Source organism: Ovis canadensis, chromosome 1 (genome assembly GCF_042477335.2).
Source record: "Ovis canadensis isolate MfBH-ARS-UI-01 breed Bighorn chromosome 1, ARS-UI_OviCan_v2, whole genome shotgun sequence".
NCBI classification, from domain to species: Eukaryota; Metazoa; Chordata; class Mammalia; order Artiodactyla; family Bovidae; genus Ovis; species Ovis canadensis.
Genome location: NC_091245.1, coordinates 129,839,688 through 129,862,521, shown reverse-complemented (window position 1 = coordinate 129,862,521; position 22,834 = coordinate 129,839,688). Strand labels below are relative to the sequence as shown.

Here is a 22,834-nt window from a genome sequence, read left to right as displayed (position 1 = left end):
GTCGTGTCCGACTCTTTGCGACCCCATGAATCGCAGCACACCAGGCCTCCCTGTCCATCACCAACTCCCGGAGTTCACTCAGACTCACGTCCATCGAGTTGGTGATGCCATCCAGCCATCTCATCCTCGGTCGTCCCCTTCTCCTCCAGCCCCCAATCCCTCCCAGCATCAGAGTCTTTTCCAATGAGTCATCTCTTTGCATGAGGTGGCCAAAGTACTGGAGTTTCAGCTTTAGCATCATTCCTTCCAAAGAAATCCCAGGGTTGATCTCTTTCAGAATGGACTGGTTGGATCTTCTTGCAGTCCAAGGGACCCTTTCAAGAGTCTTCTCCAACACCACAGTTCAAAAGCATCAATTCTTCAGCGCTCAGCCTTCTTCACAGTCCAACTCTCACATCCATACATGACCAAAAACCATAGCCTTGACTAGACGGACCTTAGTTGGCAAAGTAATGTCTCTGCTTTTGAATATGCTATCTATATTGGTCATAACTTTTCTTCCAAGGAGTAAGCGTCTTTTAATTTCATGGCTGCAGTCACCATCTGCAGTGATTTTGGAGCCCAAAAAAATGAAGTCTGACACTGTTTCTACTGTTTCCCCATCTATTTCCCATGAAGTGATGCAACCAGATGCCATGATCTTCGTTTTCTGAATGTTGAACTTTAAGCCAACTATTTCGCTCTCTTTGACTTTCATCAAGAGGCTTTTTAGCTCCTCTTCACTTTCTGCCATAAGGGTGGTGTCATCTGCATATCTGAGGTTATTGATATTTCTCCCGGCAATCTTGATTCCAGCTTGTGTTTCTTCCAGCATCTCTCATGATGTACTCTGCATATAAGTTAAATAAGCAGGGTGACAATATACAGCCTTGATGCACTCCTTTTCCTATTTGGAACCAGTCTGTTGTTCCATGCCCAGTTCTAACTGTTGCTTCCTGACCTGCATACAGATTTCTCAAGAGGCAGGTCAGGTGGTCTGGTATTCCCATCTCTCTCAGAATTTTCCAGTTTATTGTGATCGACACAGTCAAAGGCTTTGGCATAGTCAATAAAGCAGAAATAGATGTTTTTTCTGGAACTCTCTTGCTTTTTCCATGATCCAGCAGATGTTGGCAATTTGATCTCTCGTTCCTCTGCCTTTTCTAAAACCAGCTTGAACATCAGGGAGTTCACAGTTCACGTATTCCTGAAGCCTGGCTTGGAGAATTTTGAGCATTACTTTACTAGCATGTGAGATGAGTGCAATTGTGTGGTAGTTTGAGCATTCTTTGGCATTGCCTTTCTTTGGGATTGGAATGAAAACTGACCTTTTCCAGTGCTGTAGCCACTGCTGAGTTTTCCAAACTTGCTGGCATATTAAGTGCAGCACTTTCACAGCATCATCTTTCAGGATTTGAAATAGCTCAACTGGAATTCCATCACCTCCACTAGCTTTGTTCATAGTGATGCTTTCTAAGGCCCACTTGACTTCACATTCCAGGATGTCTGGCTCTAGGTGAGTGATCACACCATTGTGATTGTCCGGGTCGTGAAGATCTGTTTTGTACAGTTCTTCTGTGTATTCTTGTCACCTCTTCTTAATACCTTCTGCTTCTGTTAGGTCCATACCATTTTTGCCCTTTGTCGAGCCCATCTTTGCATGAGATGTTCCCTAGGTATCTCTAATCTTCTTGAAGAGATCTCTAGTCTTTCCCATTCTGTTGTTTTCCTCTGTTTCTTTGCATTGATCGCTGAAGAAGGCTTTCTTATCTCTTCTTGCTATTCTTTGGAACTCTGCATTCAGATGCTTGTATCGTTCCTTTTCTCCTTTGCTTTTCACTTCTCTTCTTTTGACAGCTATTTGTAAGGCCTCCCCAGGCAGCCATTTTGCTTTTATGCATTTGTTTTCCATGGGGATGATCTTGATCCCTGTCATGCTCATAGTAAGTGCTTAATCATTATGAGGAATGTTTATGATTATGCGTATCTCCCAAGATTGTACAGGTATTACCTCTTCGGTGAACTTTTGTTGACTTCAGCCTTCTCTTCTTGTGCTGCTGTAGCATGTCCATAGCACTGCTCCCTAGGTGGTACGGTGTTAAAGAATTCGCCTGCCAATGCAGGAGACACAGGAGATGGGTGTTCAATCCCTGGGTTGGGAAGATCCCCTGGAGAAGGAAATGGCAGCCTACTCCAGTATTCTTGCCTGGAGAATCCCATGGACAGAGGAGCCTGACGGGCTACAGTTCATGGGGTCGCAAAGAGTTGGACATGCCTGAGCGACTAAGCAGCCACGCAGATGTATATAGCATGCCTAGAGATTCTTGTGCATTCACTTATTTGCTTCTCTTGGAAGAATGTGAGCTGCGCAAAGAAAGAGCTGTGAGTTGGTCAGGTTTTCGGTTATATTGTCTATTACAGTGCCAGACATGCAGCAGTTGTATTGTTGACTGAATGAGGGACCTTCTCTGCAACCTTATAAAATGAAGAGGATAATAGATACAATTAATAAATTGAAGTGAATTTAGGGTGGTGGTGGTTATACCTAGAACTTCAAAGCTTGTATAAGATCTTTCTTACATAATCATCTCATGATCAGATATCAGACAAAAATTTAAGTTTTTAGGTTGTCTAACAATTAGTTTATAGAGTAAATTCATTTTTGAAGTTGAAATCAGGTGTAAGTTTTGAGATTAACTGAAAAAAGTCATATTCTACCTCATATTTATTATTTGTTTTAATAGAACCTATGTGCAGACACATTAGAAAAGGATTGGAACAAGGTAATTTGAAAAAAGCTTTAGTGAATGTGGAATGGAATATTTGCCAAGATTGTAAGACGGACAATAAAGTAAAAGATAAATCTGAAGAAGAAACAGAAGAAAATCCTTCAGTTTGGCTGTGTCTTAAATGTGGCCATCAGGTATGCTTAGATTCTGATCGATTTGGGATTGTATTAAACTCTCTGAACTTATTTTAGAAGATATTACCTAAAAGCATGGTATGGGTGACCAGAATGTGTGTTGGCGTAGTTTGTGTTCCCTGGGGAATAGGTTCTGAGACTTGTGTGTAGGGGGTTTATTGGGGAGTATTCTCGAGTACTGTACTAGGAAAGCAGGGAGAGAAGCAAGCTTAGGCAGTGCTCCAGGGCCTCAGCTGAACCCACAGTGGAGTCTGGTCATCAGGGAAATCCTGAACTGCGGCATGGGCCCAAGTCTCTGTCCTTGTGCCTAGACCACTCATTGGATGTTGGTTGCTTCTGGGGAATGGAACTGATGGTAAGGAAGGCAGCTTCATTCCACTGAGGATAATTCTTGGGGATGGACAGACTGAGCTGTGACCTGTCCCCAGGCCACATTACTGGCCTCTGGGGAATGAATACCTTGGGTCTGGTGGTATCTGGTTGGCAGAACGGTCACAGGTATCATGATACTAAAGATCAGGAGGGCCTCTTAACCAACCTTGGTGGTGGTGTTTACCTGTTAGGAAACTGGACTGAGCGGTGGTAACATTTTCTAAAACTACAGTGTAGTATCACAACCAGGATATTAACATTGATACAATCCAACAGTCCTAATCAGGTCTCCCCAGCGTTACTTCTCTTAGTTCGTGTGAGGGAGTATGTGTGTTGTGTATGTATTAAGTGCTGTTTGGTGCGGCAGCTGTGTAGATTTGTATCCATCACCACAGTCAGGGTATTGAAAAGTTCTGACATCACATGGAGCTCTTATGTTGCCTTTTAAAAATCATACCCACCTCTGGACTGCCACCCTTCCTCCCAGCCCCTCACAACATCTCGTCTGTTCCCTGCTCCTAAAATTTTGTCATTTCAAAATGCTGCATAAGTGGGATCATGTGATACACAACGTTTTGGGACTGACTTTTTTTACACACTTCCGAAGGTTTTCCCAAGTCCTGGGTCTCAATGGTTGCTTCTTTTTTATTGCCAAGTGGTATTCCATGGTAGAGGTGTACCACGGTTTGTTCACCCATTGAAGGACATCTGGGCTGATCTCAGTTTGTGGTGATCGTGAGTAAAGCTGCTGTGAACATTTGTGTACACATTTTTTTGTGAATTTAATTTAAGATTTCATTTCTCTGGGGAAAATGTCCAAGAGTGCAATTGCTGGGTAATATGATAATTAAGTGTTCAGTTTTTAAGACACTCCCAAGCTTTTCCAGAATGACTGTCCCATTTCCTATTCCTCCCAGTAGCGTTTGAGTGGTCCGCTCGCTCCATCCTTGCCAGCATTTAGTACTGTCACAGTTTTTCACTTTACCGTTCTGATAGGTAAGACCTCACTGTGGCCAGACAGTTACAAAACTTTGTTAGCATTTTTATTTATTTGTATTTGAAAAGTTGTCATTTAACCTGTTAGATACATATGATGAGCATGAATATATTTTACTACTACAAATTTTCCATAATGCATTTCCTATTATAAAATTTATTTATTTTGCTAGTTTTTTAATTCCTTGGGGTAAGACAGTATCAGTATTCACTGTTAACTTTCATCCCAGTAGTTACGTTTTATGGTGTTAGTACAGGATTCTCAGTTATTAAGATATCTCATGTTTATTTCAAATAGCCTCAATTGGTGTTAGAATTTTTAAAATCAATACCAAATTGCAGTTCATTTATTTTAGAACTGAATGTTGAATGGGATAAATTCAATCAGTAGGTTTGATATCGTAGTTAAAGGGTTAGAAGCCATTGATGGATATTTCACCCCCAAAGTAATATTTTTTAAGAGCTGCAGTAGAGACAGGGCCACTTACGGTAGTGTCGTCGGAGAGTTGAAGGGCTGGTTCACATAGATGCACAGGGAAGATGTGCTTCTTAGCTGTGGCTGATCAGCTCGAGGTGAACAATCTGGTCATGTTCTCTTGTGAATATGCCTATGCAGATGTAGGTGGTGGAAGTCTCCCACTTACCTTGTTCAATTAATGCTTATTGACCTCCCTCATTTTGCTAGTCTTTGGTAATAGATTAATTCTGTTTTTCATGCCTTCAGTATTTACACTCCTGCAGAAGGGGTGTGAAAGGGAAGAAAGGATAGCAACATTAACAGCTTTACTGTAAGGTAGAAAATAAGGCATGCCCTCAGGAACATACACCATGTTTTGTGGGAGTTTGTCTATAGGAGGAACAGTGTTTCCTCATCTGGGAAGCATAGGCTTCTAAGAGGAAGTGGCCTCTGAGCAAGATCCTGAAGACCAAGTGGGATTTGATCCATGGCAGTAATGGTAAAGAATTTCAAGACAGATGAAATAATGTGAACGAAACTGTATTGTGGAAGCGAGGTGGTTTTAGCTAGTAGGTGATACTCAGATAGAATATGGGCGCTAACCCTGGAAAGGTGGATTGGGGTCTGAAGGTATCAAATTTGTTGAGTAAGTTTGCTGGGAGCAGTTCATCACTTTTGAATTGAGTATATGAACAGAGCTTTTAGGACTGTTAAACTGAAAAAATAAGTATGTGAAGAAAGATTGAAGTTAGGAAAATATTGAGGAAGATGTTGAGGAGTCTAAACTAGAACTCGTGAATGATTGCACTAGCGTGGTTTAGCTAGGACTGGAAAGGGCGAGCTGGAGCAAAGGAGTACTTCTAGTGTGTGCTTTTCTAAGTACCTTGTTCCTTAAATGTCCTCAGGTGCCTCTTCGTGTTTAAGTTCTAACGAAATCTGGACTCCGCTAGAGTCTCAAGTTTTAATTTTAAATTTGTAAGAATGGCAGGATTTCTTGATCCACTTCCTTATTCACTGTAGATTGTGAATTCTCTCCTGGTGAGTTTTTGTGGCTTTGAGTTTTATGATTATGATTCTCTAGGGCTGTGGCAGAAATTCTCAGGAGCAACATGCTTTGAAGCACTACATGAAACCAAGATCTGAACCTCATTGCCTGGTTCTTAGTTTGGACAACTGGAGTGTATGGTGAGTTTCAACTCCTGTGCCCATTTGCTGGAAATTATTTGAAATGTTGGAGAATGGAGGTGTTTGAACTGCTTTAAAGAGCAAGAAAGTTTAAATTTTTTAAGTATTTGTTTACATACTGTCACTTTCAGGCTTCCCCATTGGCTTAGTAGTAAAGAATCTGCCTGCAACCCAGGAGATGCAGGAGACTTGGGTTTGATCCTTGGGTTGGGAAAATCCCCTGGAGGAGGAGTTGGCAACCCATTCCAGCATGCTGCCCTGGAAAATCCCACAGACAGAGGAGCCTGGCAGGCTGCAGTCCACGGGAGCACAAAGAGCGACACAACTGAGCTACTGAGCTTACATGCACGCATCACTTTCAGAAGGCTAGAGAGTGTGATGTTATGAGAAGCTTTTGCTTAGTATTGTACAAACACGACAATTATAGCATGTAGAATACATAGGAATTTTTACCCTTTGTTTTTCTCTCGTGATATTACAAAGCATATGGTAGAGTTGGGACACTCAGAACAAATTCCAGATAAACTGAGATAATAAATTTTGGCAATGAATCTGCATGAAAATGTTAGGCTGGCATTTTTTGTCTTTTAACATCATTAAAATTTTGCATCTTTAACAACCATTCACATAGCACCGCTCACTGAACGTGCACATGTGCTGTCACTTCAGTTGTGTTCGCCTCTTTGTGACCCTGTGGACTGTAGCCCACCAGGCTCTTCTGCCCATGGGATTCTCCGGGCAGGAATACTGGCCTGGGTTGCCTTGCCCTCCTCCAGGAGATCATCCCCATCCAGGGATCAAGTGTCTCTCATGTCTCCTGCATTGGCAGGCAGGTTCTTTACCACTAGCGCCCCTGGGAAGCCCATTCACTGAACATCATTTGTCAGTTGTAAAATTTGTTAATTTTGATAATGTAGGTCTGTAATTTAACATATGATTAGAAAAAACTTTCACATTGTAAACAATCATTTCTGTAACATGTTTGGCGCATTTTCACAGTATTTATATGTAGCTGTAATTCAGGCTAACTTAAACGGTACAGCAGAGTTAATATGTATAGTCTTCTTCAAGAAAACATAGTGTTTTTATTTTCAGTTTCTTTACTGGAATAGTTTGAGGGTTGCACACTTTGGGTCCCCTGAATTAAAATTAGTCTCCTTCTGTGGTTGTCAGTTTGTCACTTTTCTTCTCTGGGATCTTTTGGGACACAGGTGTTACCTATGTGACGATGAAGTCCAGTATTGTAATTCAAACCGATTGGGTCAGGTGGTTGATTATGTTAGAAAGCAGGCTGGTAATACAACTCCAAAATCAGGTAAAATCATTTGTTTCTTAATATAGACTGTAATGTTGAAATATATTATCTGTGGGTATTTAGTTTCACATACTGTATCATTGCATATAGCTGAATAACATTATTAATGATTGATTTCAAACTATGAAACTATCTTTGGTTAAGAATGTAAAACAGTAAGAACATAGACAATTATAAGAAGTTAGAAGGGAATCTGAGAAATAATATAGTCATGTATGATGAAGAATCTGGGTTAGCGATGAGCAGTAACTCCACACTCCTATAGCCTGGCACAGGGCTTAAGGCAGACCTGCCTTATAATGGATTGGATGATGTGAAAGTTGGTGATGGACAGGGAGGCCTGGCATGCTGCAGTCCATGGGGTGGTGAAGAGTAGGACTGGACTGATTGAACTGAACTGAACACTGTTTGGATGATGTGAAAGTAAAGTGCCTATGATTCCTTCAAAAGGCCAGATACTCTCGGGTATTTTTCATTCATTATTAAGTTAATAGGGTTGATTTTCATCATCTGCTTTAAAAGCTCCTTTAGATTTTTACAGTCCCAGAGGTATCTGTTGTGGAGCCAGAATTGTTTGTTCCTAACTTCAAGATTAGTTTTTTTTTTTTTTTTAGTTAATGTGATTGGCTGCACCAGGTCTTAGTTGTGGCATATGGCATCTTTGATCTTGGTTGCACTATGCTGGAACTTTTAGTTCTGGCATATGGGATCTAGTTTCCTGACCAGGGATTGAACCCAGGCCCCTGTATTGGGAGTGCAGACTCTTAACCAACAAACCACCAGGGAAGTCTCCAGGGTTAGTTTTCCACTCTCAGACTTCATTTAAAAATTTACTTCATGTCCATGTTCTTTGTTGATTGCTTTATACTCTGATTTCACAGGGTAAGATTGCTCATTTGCAAAAAACATTTGTTCAGTTAAAAGGGGATTTATACTGAATACTGCTTGGTTTGCCTATGTCAGTTCTGAATATTTTTGGTTTATTGGTTTTTCTCTCTTGATGGTAATTTATTTGTAATAAAACATTTATAATCAAACAGGTGGCAAATCATGTTATTAGGTAAAATTCACAAATTCTGGTCCCAAGTATATCTTTGCATTTGGTATGGGTGTCTTGCACATTTTGCTCAATCATTTCTTTTTCTTCTTTTTTTTTTAAGCAGCAAAAGATAATGGTAATATTGAACTTGAAAATAAAAAGCTAGAAAAGGAGAGTAAAAATGAGCAAGAGAGAGAAAAAAAGGAAAACATGGCGAGAGAAAATCCTTCCATGAATTCTACTTCCCAAATAACTGTGAAAGGACTCAGTAATTTGGGAAATACATGTTTCTTCAATGCAGTTATGCAGGTGCCAGTGTTAATATTTCCCCCCTTTAAAAAGATCTTAGTATTTTCCTCATAATGCTGGGATGTTTTTGCATGTTTGCTACGGATAATATTGATCTTTTCCCTTACACGTAGTTTCTTCCTGTGTTTTCAAAGAAAATTCAAGGGAATGTTTACTTTACATGACAGTAAAACCCTGTGCTAAGCACTGGCATGCCAAAGGGTTCAAAACAACCGTGGCCCGTGCCGTCACAGAACTGTCACTTGGGTGTTAGAAGCACAAGGGAACCAAGTACAGAAATAAATCCTTGGCTGCATGTGGTGGTGGTAGTGGTGGTGGTGGTAGGGGTAGGGTAGCTACTTCATAGTAAGTGGTTGGGAGAAAGACCTGAGGTGATGACTAAACTCAGGACTGAAGTATTTATGAACCAGTTGAGGTGGGGGGAAGAGCATGATGTTACTTTGTGTGTAACAGACACAATAAAAGTTGCAGTGTTGATGGTGTTTTTCTGTTTTGGAAGAATAGACACTTAAAGATTTTGACTGAATTGGTTTGCCTGTAAATAATTTTTCCATTCTTTTCCATCCTGCATTCCAGAATTTGTCACAAACACCAGTGCTTAGAGAACTACTAAAAGAAGTAAAAATGTCTGGAACAATTGTAAAAATTGAACCACCTGATTTGGCACTAACAGTATGTACTTTAAATTTTTCTTCTTTTCTTTTCCTCTCTGAGTAGCAGCATTTTAAATTATTTTTAAGAACTGGTGCTCATTTTCACCTTTTTTATTTGTTTTAAGCTACCAAGTTAAATTTTCAGGCTAATGGATATTTATGAGGGGCCTTTGTGTGTGTTTGCTCCTGAAAGCCCTTCTGCTGTGCTGAGTGTTTGGCTTCCTTCTGGGGAATGCTGCTTATGAAGCTCTGAGCACTCATTATCAGTTTAAACTTCTTTTAAAGTGACTGATATGCTGTGTAGCGAAATGAGTTTTACCTTCTCCATTTTTATTATCTACATTTCGATTTAGCTCTTTCAGTTCCTAGGCAGTAAGTTCCTGATAAGATGAAACAATAAAACTGAATTCTTTATCAAAATAGTTTAGGACTAAAAGCTTTCTCCATCTTTTGATGTACATTTTGAACTTTTAATTGGAACAGCTCTATCAGGAACATAGGAATATAGGTTGACGAGTTGCATTTTGATAAACAATTCTAAAATTTGACTGAAGAAAGTAATTTTTATTCCCATATTCAGGAACCCTTAGAAATAAATCTTGAGCCACCAGGCCCTCTTACACTAGCCATGAGCCAGTTTCTCAACGAGATGCAAGAGACCAAAAAGGGAGTCGTGACACCCAGAGAGCTCTTTTCTCAGGTCTGTAAAAAGTGAGTATCCGTATTGATTGTGCTTTCAGCGCCACAGTAAGACTCTGGGAAACACAATGAAAAATTAATAGGAGTAGAGTTAATGCAGCAGATAATATTAAAGCATGGTTTAAAAACACATATACTTTGTGTGAAAATTAAATCTGCCAAGAGTGTTGTTGGACTAAACAAAAATTTTGAGAAATTGGAACATGCCAAAATTTGGGATATGATCCTAAGATTATATAAAAAATAGTTTCTTTTAGTGGACTCACCATAGTTTTTCTTTCTTCCCTGTAGAGCAGTGCGATTTAAAGGCTACCAGCAACAGGACAGTCAGGAGCTGCTTCGCTATTTATTGGATGGAATGAGAGCAGAAGAACATCAGGTTAGCATATTTTGACCAGTGTATTTTATAATCTTATCTTCATTAACTTTTCTGTCATTTGATGTTATTAGGGGTTATTAGAGCAATGAACACTAGTTATTGAGGCCATTATATTAAAATTTTTTTCTTTACCAGCCTTTTCAACCAGTGTATTTGCTTTCCTTTTTTATATATTTATTGTTCTTTTCTTTTTCTTGGCTAGTATATTTTAATTATTAAATGAATGAAGGGAATTAAAAATGATTCTTTTCAGGATGCTTTACTTTGCTCGCTGTTTGCGTCATTATTGTTCGCTAAGGGTTGACATTGTAGCCTATGTCAGGAGAGAGAGAGGTATGGAAAATATTCCTCCCCAGACGATTCCCAGTTGCAGTGCAGCCTTACTCTTACTCTGAGTGTGATTTAACACTCTTTTTAATCTGGGAAGTATTTTTATTTTGTAAGAGTCAGGGAGCATTTGTTGCATTGTAAAATTTTTGTTAATTGCCAGGATGTAATTTTGGGGAGGGTGTGTGTAGATATAATTAGTAATAGTAATAACACACTGATAACGATACTTATTTTGCTTTTATTTTTTGTCAAGCACTGTTCTCAGTATTTTATGAATTACCTTACTCAGTCCTTACAGCCATTCTGTGAGGCACATGCTACTGTCATTTTTCTCACTCCATAGATTATGAAGCTAGGATATCCAGAAGTTCATTGCCTGGTTCAGGGTCACCCAGTAGTGATGGAGCTGGGCTTTGAGCACTGGAGTCTGTCCCTATAGTTCTCTGCTTCTGGGATTTCAGGTGGCTTAGGAATCTGCCTGCCAGTGCAGGAGAGACAAGAGATGCAGGTTTGATCCCTGGGTCTGGAAGATCCCCTGGAGGAGGAAATGGCAAAATTTTGCATGGGAATTTTCTGCAAGTATTCTAGCATGGGAAATGACAGACATGGACAGAGGAGTCTGGCAGTCTGTAATCCATGGGTTCACAAAGAGTCAGACATGGCTTAGCAGCTGAGCACACGCGCACTGTGCTTCTAGAACATGATATTTCAGTGGTCTTTTTCAAAGGAGGTGGGCATGTTCTGAGAAACTTTAGTTCGAGTAGGTTAAAATCTTGAAATGCTAATACAGTGCCTTTGCTCAAGGGTTAGTTATTGTTTTTTAAAGTATATTTCTTTTTAGCTCCTGGAATTAATTTTGAAAATGTGATTTTAAAAATACTGATTTTTATTTGGTAATTTTGAGGTGCTAATATTTGATCATTTTCTTTACTTGATTACATATTTTCTAAGGAAAATAACTGTATATTTAATAGTATATATATTTATTTTATTACTTTTAGAGAGTGAGTAAAGGAATTCTTAAAGCATTTGGTAATTCTACTGAAAAAGTGGATGAAGAACTGAAAAATAAAGTTAAAGGTAATGTCTGACTTCTTGAACTAAAACAGTATAGTTGAAATCCTATGTACATTAAAACAGGACTGCTGGCACATGTATTTTAAATCCACAGTTATTAGTGTATAATTTTTCTTTATCTCTGTTGATTTAAAAAAATTATTCACTACTCCAAAGGTAAATACTTTAGGAAAATTTAACCTAGGTGTATTCTTTTTATGTAGTATTATGGTAAAATTTATAAACATAGAGCTAAGATGACATCCCAATTTTATTTTTTAAAAGCTTAGACTTTATTTGGCCCTGCCACGTGGCTCGAGGGGTCTTAGTTCTCCAACCAGGAACTGAACCCAGGCCTCAGCAGTGAAAGCCAGAGGTCCAAGTCCTAACCACTGGACTGCCAGAGAATTGCCTCAAAAGCTTAGACTTTAAATTGTTAGTGATTTACACTTGCCTTTGCTAGTTATCAGCTAGTTTATTAATCATGGAGCTGACTTTATTCTTATCGTTGTGTAACATTTAATGATTTAAGAAAGGTTTGTTGAGTAGAACTGTCTGTGATGATGGATTACTTCAGTATTTCTGCTGTCTGATACAGCAGCCATATGTGGCAGTTGAGCCCTTGAAATGTGACTGGTGCAAAAGGAGCTGAATTTTTATTTTCATTTGATTTTAACCACTTTAAATGGCTCCAGTGACTAGCAACTACTGAATTGTGAAGCACAGCTTGGAATCTACACAGAGCAACTGTTTGCCTCCTCAGTGCCCTTGGTGCTGGCCTGGCCATTAATGGAGAGAATCTAGCCTGCTCAACTGTCTGTCACAAAATGTGTTTCTGTATAAATGACACCTGTCGTTTGAACAAGGCTTACACATTTCACGTAGTTAGAAAATTGTATGATTAGGTAGTAAAATTCCATCACCTTATGCTAAGCTTACCAAGGTTGTTTCTGGGGACATAGAGAAAGAAAAGGAGGATTTTGTCTGAAATACTTTCCTAAGGGCTTTTTGTTTTTGTTTTGATTTTGAATGGAGTTCACAAAGCAAGTTACTCTCAAATCTGCTGCTGGTGTCTGAATACTAGAGCTAGAAGTGAGCTAAATTATCATCCTGCGTAGCCCAGTCTGCTCATTTTACTTTTGATAGTTAAAATATTGATGCACAGAAAGTCTCACTGACAATTCATTTTGCACTGACTAGACCCTAGATAAGAATTTTTGTGTGTGTGTGCAAGATGTGTTAAATTGTATCCTGCTTAGAATGCTGGAGTACATTCTGCTGACTGTAGTATAAAAATAAAATTATGGTAATTATGAGTAGAGAAAAACAAGTCAATAGGAAATTAAAAATAAAATTTCAGGGTTAGATAGGTAAGTAAGTAGTTTCATCTTACTTCATTAATTGTGTACAGTAATTGATAGCCTTTTTCCCCCTTATAGAGTATGAAAAGAAAAAATCAGTACCAAGTTTCGTGGACCGAATATTTGGTGGGGAGCTGACTAGTACAATCATGTGTGATGAATGCAGAACTGTAAGTAGATGCAGTGCAGACTGGATTTATGCATATTAATAGAGGATAGTTCATGAGTTGTTTCTTTTGGAAACAGAAACATCTGGTTAGTTCTGTAAGATACTCTTTTTGAACTAAGCATGCATAGTTTTTTGCTAGAACTATGAACATTCCTTATATCAGGAAGGAGTTAGTATAATATCTTAATTTCTTATACCTAACCCAAAGTCCTCAACACTGTATAGTTTTTCATATTCGTAAGCCTTTATTTTAAAATTTAGCCCCCCTCCCCAAGATTTTACTATATGATGTTTAAAGTGAATCTTTTCCTCCTTTTCTCATCATCTTTTTTGGTTGGTTAAGGTCTCCTTGGTTCATGAATCTTTCCTTGATTTGTCTCTACCGGTTTTAGATGATCAGGTAAGATTATTGAGTTTATTTTATGTAAGTAGATTGTTTTCTTTCCTGTGCTAAATTTTGTGAGGGAAGGCTTGTTACCGTTTCCAAGTTTGTACTTTACTAGGCCTTGCATGGAAAAAGTTTTCTTAATATATGTGAGATAGAAGAGTTTTAAAGATTTGAAAAGAGAATGATTAAATATATGTATTCGTGTATATATATATTTTTATGTGTGTGTATATGTATGCATTTTAAAGACTATGTTTTGAATTGGTTATGGCTGACTAACTTGGATAGTTTACATATAGGGACGTATTTACTTCATATAAGTCATTATTATTTTCGTTATTTAAGATTAACCAGAAATCCCTTAAAGTTTAAGTTCATAAATATTAACAGAGAGTAAGCCATATAAATTTAGTTCTTATCAAGTAATATTAGGAAAAAAAATAACATTATGAGTATTGGATAAATCATTATTCAACTTAATATAAATTGGGGGGGTCCCTTTAAATCACTAAGTGATTACCAAAGTTACTATGTCTTACCAAACATACTCTTATTTTTTCTTTTCTTTAAAACTGTTGCTTGCATGAGAAGAAAAGAATAAAAAGGAATACCTGTAGTTGGACATGTAAATCACTTATCAACAGAAAGTGCATTTAGAAATAGATGTAATTACAGCATGGTAGAGCATGTATCTATTACAACTCACTATAGTCCTTTCTGTTACACTCACATGTTAAATTGCCTTTTTTTTTTACTGTCTTGTTTGTTTGCTTGTTTTCTCAGTATGTGAAGACTGTTTTCTAGTGTCTCAGATGAATTAATTTTGTCCTGGATATGTTTCCAAATAGTATGAAAAATAAATCTGGTGTAAATTAGGAATAGAAAACTGTTTAGGTAACATGAAATCTCTTTACAAGCAGTAATAAAGTTTTATTTTTGGTCTATATTCTCTCCATATTTTAAGAGTGGCAAGAAAAGTATAAATGATAAAAATCTGAAAAAGACAATGGAAGATGAAGATAAAGATAGCGAGGAAGAAAAAGATGATGACAGTTACCTAAAGGAGAGAAACGATATTCCTTCAGGAACAAGTAAGCACTTACAGAAAAAAGCAAAGAAGCAAGCCAAGAAGCAAGCCAAGGTGGGTAATTAGGAGGAAAACTGCAGTTGTCTAATTTTAACTTTTAGGCTATTGAGTTTGAAGTCTGAATGACTCTGGTAGACATGTCTGTTATTTTATATACAGCACTTTAATTTGACAGGCTTCCCTGTTGGCTCAGAATCTGCCTGCAATTCGGGAACCTGGGTTGGGAAGATCCCCTGGAGAAGGGCATGGCCACCCACTCCAGTATTCTGGCCTGGAGAGTCCCATGGATAGAGGAGCCTGGCAGGCTGCAGTCCATGGGATCACAAACAGTCAGACACGACGTGACTTTCACTTTTACTCGATTTGGCAGTTATAGACTTAGCTCATGTGATATTCTCTGCAGTGAAATTTCTTTGAGAATATGTGAAGAAAATGTTGTTCTTTAAAAAAAAAAACTTCATTACTTGTCAAGAAGTTTTTTTTTAATTTAGTTTCAAGAATTTTTTAAGTTTCTAATACATTAACATTTAAAAATATAAAAGGTGTACAATAAAAGTCTTCCTCCTTGTATGATATATTAACTCTCATTAGTGTCTTATTTGTGGTGGAGATATTGGGAAAGTACAATCAAGTACAAATATGTGGTCTTGTGTTTTCCTGGTTTTAAAAATTATGCACACTGTTCTGGTCCTTGTTTTTTTCTACTTAATTAGATTCTTGGAGATCTTTACATTTCTTTGTGTTTCAGGATGCAAAGATTCTTTTTTTCAACAATCATGTAAAGAAACTCTACTTAATGCTCTGTGGTGACCTAAATAGGAAGGAAATCCAGAAAAAAGAGAGAGATGTATAGCTGATTCAGTTTGTGGTACAATTAAAACTAACCCAACATTATAAAGCTACTATACCCCCAAAATTTCTTTTTAAAAAGTTACATAGAATTCTGTTTTAGTAGGAAATGTTGTTCAGTCACTCAGTCATGTCCAACTCTGGGACCCCATGGACTACAGCACACAAGGCTTCCCTGTCCTTCACTATCTCCTGGAGTTTACTCAAACTCCATTGAATCAGTGATGCCATCCAACCATCTCATCCTCTGCCATCCCCTTCTCCCACCCTCAATCTTTCGCAGCATAGGGTCTTTTCCAGTGAATTGCTGTTCACATCAGGTAGCCAAAGTGCTGGAGCTTTAGCATCAGCATCAGTCTTTCCAGTGAATATTCAGGGTTGATATCCTTTAGGATTGACTGGTTTGATCTCCTTGCAGTCCAAGGGACTCCCAAGAGTCTTCTCCAACACCACAGCTCAAAAGCATCAGTTCTTCAGCACTCAGCCTTCTACAAAATATAGTTTAAAAGATATACTCTTAAAAGCTGTGCTATAGTTCATCTGACCGTTTCTTTATTGATTTAGATGTATAAACACCTGTGCTCCTCTGCTGTGATGGCCAGTGCTTCTGTGAATGACCCTATACATGTGTCATCTGTAGCGTATATTTTGAGAAGAGGGATTGTATTTGTAGTTTTGCTAAAATAATTGCCCTCCACAAAAGCTATACCAATTTATGTTCCCATCAGCAACATATGAAAGTGAAGTTAAGCATATTTTTATGTTTAAGGGCCATTTGTGTTTCCTTTGAAGTATTTGCTCATCTCCTTCATTTTTCTTTCATGTGTAACTATTTTTAACTGAAGCGTCTCAGAAAATATTTGTGTCCGGGGCCCTGCATGTGGCCCTTCAACTTTCTGGTATTACAAATTAGCCTCACGGGGCTGTCCTTTTATGACAGCTCAAGTGCTAACCCTTTGAGTGTTCAGCCATTCCAGTAACAGGAATCTCCGTGAAACCCTGCCCACACCAACCCCACACCCCCATGCTGGGACAGAGGCAGCAAACAGCAAAGAAGGTGGTTTAAGTGGCTAGTGATTTAAGTGTCCTCTGTACATGTGGCTTCCTTGCTGCTTCTCTGATTTGGGGCTGTTTGTTTCCTGGAATTTTATCCTCCATCCCTCTGCTTGTCCTTGAGTTTTCGGATTGTTTTTTTATCTCTTAAGTGAAGCCTTGATCGTGTAGTTATAACTCACATGGATACATCCCTTCCTGATGTATGTGTCGTCACTCGCCCCCCACCTTCACACATGGCTGCTTGGGTTCAGCAGCCTCGCTGCTGTGTCTAGATCTAGACTGCTCTGTCTAAATTGTGCCCATTTTTATTTGCCCCTGTGTGACAGTTTTTTGAATATTGGTGATGGTTTACCCCTCCTTTCACAGAACTTTTCTTTATAATTATTTAATCTCTTTGACAGTAAAGGAACTTTTCTGGGAGTGAACTCTTCCTTATTATTTATTTTTGATTGATAAATAAGAAAATCTAATGTGGTACATGTATGCTTTTTCTCTCCCTCTCTTTTTTAACATTTTGTACTTTTTACACAGAACCAACGAAGACAACAGAAAATTCAAGGGAAAGTTCTTCATTTAAATGATGTCTATGCCATTGACCATCCTGAAGATAATGAATGTGAAGTTGAAATGTCACTTCAGGGAGAAGCAGATATTAAATCCAACCATATCTCACAAGAGGAAGTTGCACCTAAAGAATATTGTGTTAATCAGAAAGACTTGAATGGCCATGAAAAAATGATAGAAAGTATAACTGACAATCAAAAATCCACAGAGAAAGCAGCTATGAAAAATGTCAGTGTGGATAATGATCTGGAGGTTTTGGCATCGTCTGCCACTGAATGTCCTAGGAATTTAAACGGTGCCTACCTGAAGGAAGGGAGCAATGGAGAAGTGGACATTTCCAGTGGTTTTGAGAACCTTAACTTGAATGCTGCTCTGCAACCTGACGAAATAAATATAGAGATTCTGGATGACGATCCTACTCCCGGGACGAAGGTATATGAGGTTGTAAACGAAGATCCAGAGACTGCTTTCTGTACACTCGCAAATAGGGAGGCTTTCAACACCGATGAGTGTTCAGTCCAACACTGTTTGTATCAGTTCACTCGAAATGAGAAACTTCGGGATGCTAATAAACTGCTTTGTGAAGTGTGCACACGCAGACAATACAGTGGACCAAAGGCAAATATGAAAGGTATTTAGATGCTTCACAGAAAGTAAAGTTAATGTTCAGTAGAACAGTTTGCACTGCATCAGTAGACTGTTAACTGTTTTAATTGTGCCAGGATTTGGATGGAGTCACTAAGTCCTTTCCTGTGTAAACATTTTCACAGAAGGGTGGGTAAGCAGAGTTCACTGGCGTCCCAGTAGTTGGGTGGGGCAGCTCGCGCTCTGCTAGCAAGCGCTCCGTGAGGAAGTCATCCTGCTGAGCTGTTGTCTCCACAGGCTCCTCACAGAGACAGAGGCTGTTTCTGTGTGTCCTTGGTTTCCTCTCACTTGTGATGGCCCTCATCCCCCCGCATCCAGGAAAACACGCTTGAACTCTTCAGTGTGGTAACATCCCAGTGCAAGGTCCTGGGAGCACAGTGCTTCCTTACAGGCTTCTCCGGATACAGACAGAAAGATATTAGTAATTCCTCTCCTACCCCTAGCCCCCACCTTTTTATTTTTATAGATTGGGTTAAATTGGATAGGGACGGACCATAGATTCCCTAAGGATTCTCACTTGAATTGTTGAAACACTTGACAAGTCTCTCTCTCTATGTTATTTTTGTTTTATTTATTTATAGACAGTGAATCATGTTGATTTTATAGCATTTCTGTTTGCTTTAGTGCTGGTGTGAGTGGACTATGGTTTGTATTCTAAACTTGGCCCACCTCGTTTTTATTGTCATCTCTGAGCTAAAAATATTTTTTATAGATGAACATTTGAAAATGATTTTATGATAGAAAACATTAACTTTGAACCCCGATTAATTACCTCTCCAAACATAATTGTATTCTTCTTTTCAGTAGACTGCAATTGTACTCAATTATTTTATAATAGTAAAAATTTGTGGAAATTTTCTCTCGTGTATTAATACATATAAAATAGCCTTGATTTTTGCCTCTTGGTCCAGAAACCTAAAATATTTATTATTTGGTTCTTTCCAGAAAGCTCACTAATCTTTGACTTAGATGTTTTGAAATGATTTTATAGCAGGTGTGAATGCTGAAGAAGTCTAAAATGACGCTCACACTGCTAACATTTGGTTCTTTCTGTAGGCGAAAGGAAGCATGTTTACACCAATGCTAAGAAGCAGATGCTAATTTCTCTCGCTCCTCCAGTTCTCACTCTTCATTTCAAGAGATTTCAGCAGGTACCCCTTGTTTTCTTACCAAAACTTTGTTTCAGATATGTAACACCTGCTTTATTTGTTACTGTCTCTACACATTAAGTGTGTGTGTGGTTTTTGTTTTCTGTTATTTCTTAGTTCTGACTTCATAGAGGTAGGAAAGTAAAACAGTACTTAGGTGTGTGTGCTCAATTGCTCAGTCTTGTCTCACTTTTTGTGACCCCATAGACTGTAGCCCATCAGGGTCCTCTGTCCATGCGCTTATTCTGGCAAGAATACTGGAGGTTGCCATTTCCTCCTCCAGGGCATCCTCCCACCCCAGGGATTGAAACTGAGTCTCCTACATTAGCAGGTGGATTGTTTACCACTGAGCCACCTGGGAAGTCAAAACAGTATACATATGGGTAACACAAAAGGGTTTGATGAAGATAACGTCAAGTTGGAAGAGAAATTTAGGCACAGTCCCTCCTTAGTCTTACTACATGTTGCTCTTTTTAGATATCAGTTCAGTCGCTCAGTTGTGTCCGACTCCTTGCGACCCCACGGACTGCAGCACACCAGGCCTCCCTGTCCATCACCAGCTCCTGGAGTTTGCTCAGACTCATGTCCATTGAGTCCGTGATGCCATCCAACCATCTTATCCTGTCGTCCCCTTCTCCTCCTGCCTTCAGTCTTTCCCAGCATTAGGGTCTTTTCCATTGAGTCAGTTCTTTGCATCAAGTGGCCAAAGTATTGGAGCTTCCTCTTCAGCATCACTCCTTCCAATGAACACTCAGGTCTGATATCTTTAGGGTGGACTGGTTGGATCTCCTTGCAGCCCAAGGGCCTTTCAAGAGTCTTCTCCAACACCACAGTTCAAAAGCATCAATTCTTCAGTGCTCAGCTTTCTTTATGGTCAAACTCTCACATCCATGACTACTGGAAAAACCATAGCTTGGACTACATGGACCTTTGTTGGCAAAGTAATGTCTGCTTTTTAATATGCTGTCTAGGTTGGTCATAGCTTTTCTTCCAAGGAGCAACTGTCTCAATTTCATGGCTCCAGTCACCATCTGCAGTGATTTTGGAGCCCCCAAAATAAAGTCAGCCACTGTTTCCACTGTTTCCCCATCTGTTTACCATGAAGTGATGGGACTGGATGCCATGATCTTAGTTTTCTGAATGTTGAGTTTTAAGCCAGCTTTTTTGCTCTCCTTTCACTTTCATCAAGAGGCTCTTTAGTTCTTCTTCACTTTCTGCCATAAGGGTGGTGTCATCTGCTTACCTGATGTTATTGATATTTTTCCCAGCAATCTTGTTTCCAGCTTGTGCTTCACATGACATTTCACATGACATACTCTGGCATTTCACATGACATACTCTGTATATATGTTAAATAAGCAGGGTGACAGTATACAGTCTTGATGTACTCCTTTCCCAGTTTTGAACCAGTCCATTGTTCCATGTCCATTTGCTTCTTGACCTGCATACAGATTTCTCAGGGGAGATGTAAGGTGGTCTGGTATTCCCATCTCTTGAAGAATTTTCCAGTTTGTTATCATCCACACAAAGGTTTTGTTGTAGTCAATAAAGCAGAAGTAGATGTTTTTCTGGAACTCCCTTGCTTTTGATATGATCCAACGGATGTTGGCAATTTGATTTTGGGTTCCTTTCGGGTTCTTCTTGGGTTTTTTCTAAATCCTGCTTGAACATCTGGAAGTTCTCAGTTCATGTACTGTTGAAGCCTTGCTTGGATAATTTTGAGCATGACTTTGCTAGTGTGTGAAAGTAAAGTGAAGTCGCTCGGTTGTGTCCAACTCTTTGTGACCCCACAGACTGACTGTAGCCTATCAGGCTCCTCCATCCATGGGATTTTCCAGGCAAGAATACTGGAGCCGGTTGCCATTTCCTCCTCCAGGGGATCTTCCTGACCCAGGGATTGAACCCGGGTCTCACGCATTGTAGGCAGACACTTTACCGTCTGAGCCACCAGGGAAGTCCACTAGTATGTGAGATGAGTGCAGTTGTATGGTAGTTTGAGCATTCTTTGGTATTGCCTTTCTTTGGGATTGGAATAAAAACTGACCTTTTCCAGTCCTGTGGCCACTGCTGACTTTTGCAAATTTGCTGGCATATTGAGTGCAGCACTTTCACAGCATCATCTTTCAGGATTTGAAATAGTTCAGTTGGAATTCCATCACCTCCACTAGCTTTGTTCCTAGTGATGCTTCCTAAGACCCACTTGACTTTGCATTCTAGGCTCTAGGTGGATATCACACCATCCTGGTTATCTGGGTTATTAAGCATGTTTTTTGTATCATTCTTTTGTGGTTTTACCACCTCTTGCTAGTATCTTCTGCTTCTGTTAGGTCCATGCAGTCTGTGTCCTTTATTATATTAGCATCTTACTCTAACCCTTATTTCAGATTTAACAAAAAAAGACCATTTTATTAGTTATCTCTCATACTTGGCAAATTTGGCATTTTCAGTGTGTGTGTAGTATCTTATTTTTACTGACCCTTAATAATAAGGCATTAGTACCTTGGATTTCCATCTTTTTGGTGACTCCATCTTTTCTGAAAGACTTTTAGCATGAGCAGTACCAGTTGTAAATGCAGTTCTAGATTCCTAAACTATTTTTAGAGCATTTTCTCTCCTGTGGTTGGTGTGAGCTTAACTTACCTGGGTGCATCTTCATGAAGTTTGCCAGGCTTGGTTAGAGTGAGGCCAAGGAGTGTGCTTCACAGAATTCTGCTAATGCCGAGTTTTAAGTACTCAAGAGTCTCTTGTCTAATTTGGCTTTTCTGGATGGTTAAAGCAGAAACATTGAGAATGTTCTTATAGGAACAGCTTACTCAATCTGGACTGTGTGTGGGTCTGGACTGTGTGTAGGTGCACTTAGCAAAAACCAATCAACTGGAAGTTAGCAGTGAGGGAGCTAGAGTCTTTGGAGACAACTGAACTGGGACTGGGTTATTGTTCTTCTGGGCATTGTGGTGGGTCAACAGTTCTCTTAACCATATGCAGTTTTTCCAGGAAAAGAACTTAGATCTACTATCCTTCTTTTTCAGGCTGGTTTTAACCTACGCAAAGTTAACAAACACATAAAATTTCCAGAAATCTTAGATTTGGCTCCTTTTTGTACCCTTAAGTGTAAGGTAGGTGAAACTTGCCTTTTTGGGGAAATCTTTTAGAGGGAATAAGCTTATTACCAAATGCTCCAACAGCAACTCACATAAGTATGAAGTTAAGAGCTGCTGAGTACACCAAGTCTTTTGATCTTTGTACCTTTGTAATTTCAAGATTTGTGATCAATCATTTGCAACATAGAAAAGGGAGAAAATTCCAGTTCAGACTCATGATTTCTGCATTCTCAAAGGTTAGACACCTTTGGCATAGTTTACAGTTATCTTGCCTAGAAATAACTTTTTTGAATTCTGTTCACCTTTAAAGAATGTTGCTGAAGAACATACTCGGGTACTGTATTCCTTATATGGAGTTGTTGAACACAGTGGTACCATGAGGTCAGGGCATTATACTGCCTACGCAAAGACAAGAACTGCGAACACTCATCTCTCTAACCTTGTTCTCCATGGTGATATTCCACAAGGTAAAAGGTTTTACAGAATTCTAGTATTCAGCAGATATTTATGGCAAAAACAAAAAAGGCTGAACTTGAATTTTCCCATTCCTATTTAATTTTACATTTCCTTTCTGACAGATTTTGAAATGGAATCAACCAAAGGACAGTGGTTTCACATCAGCGACACTCACGTGCAAGCTGTGCCTACAACTAAAGTACTAAATTCACAGGCTTACCTCCTATTTTATGAGAGAATACTGTAACAATTTCAAAGTGCTTTCTCTGGAAACGTTTATGGCTTTTATAATGGCTATAATAAAAAAGTAAAGACTAA

General features: G+C 39.0%; 1 protein-coding gene across 6 annotated transcripts in view; it reads left to right on the top strand.

Annotated features, from left to right (window-relative positions):
* The window catches only part of USP16 (ubiquitin specific peptidase 16), a 27,447-nt gene extending 4,613 nt beyond the window's left edge, over nucleotides 1-22,834 (top strand). For 2 of the 6 annotated variants that reach the window (XM_069578238.1, XM_069578245.1), the window contains exons 3-18: nucleotides 2,724-2,902; nucleotides 5,809-5,912; nucleotides 7,124-7,227; nucleotides 8,388-8,575; nucleotides 9,152-9,247; nucleotides 9,809-9,939; nucleotides 10,219-10,306; nucleotides 11,638-11,716; nucleotides 13,132-13,223; nucleotides 13,566-13,622; nucleotides 14,575-14,751; nucleotides 17,134-17,797; nucleotides 18,868-18,962; nucleotides 21,989-22,075; nucleotides 22,371-22,527; nucleotides 22,639-22,834. In XM_069578238.1, coding sequence (XP_069434339.1) covers nucleotides 2,724-2,902; nucleotides 5,809-5,912; nucleotides 7,124-7,227; nucleotides 8,388-8,575; nucleotides 9,152-9,247; nucleotides 9,809-9,939; nucleotides 10,219-10,306; nucleotides 11,638-11,716; nucleotides 13,132-13,223; nucleotides 13,566-13,622; nucleotides 14,575-14,751; nucleotides 17,134-17,797; nucleotides 18,868-18,962; nucleotides 21,989-22,075; nucleotides 22,371-22,527; nucleotides 22,639-22,763 — 2,423 coding nt within the window. In that variant the 3' untranslated portion in view covers nucleotides 22,764-22,834. Of the gene's footprint in view, nucleotides 1-2,145; nucleotides 2,362-2,723; nucleotides 2,903-5,808; nucleotides 5,913-7,123; nucleotides 7,228-8,387; nucleotides 8,576-9,151; nucleotides 9,248-9,808; nucleotides 9,940-10,218; nucleotides 10,307-11,637; nucleotides 11,717-13,131; nucleotides 13,224-13,565; nucleotides 13,623-14,574; nucleotides 14,752-17,133; nucleotides 17,798-18,867; nucleotides 18,963-21,988; nucleotides 22,076-22,370; nucleotides 22,528-22,638 lie in introns of those variants that run through there. The other 4 variants (XM_069578255.1, XM_069578265.1, XM_069578282.1 and 1 more) reach the window with 3 other exon arrangements.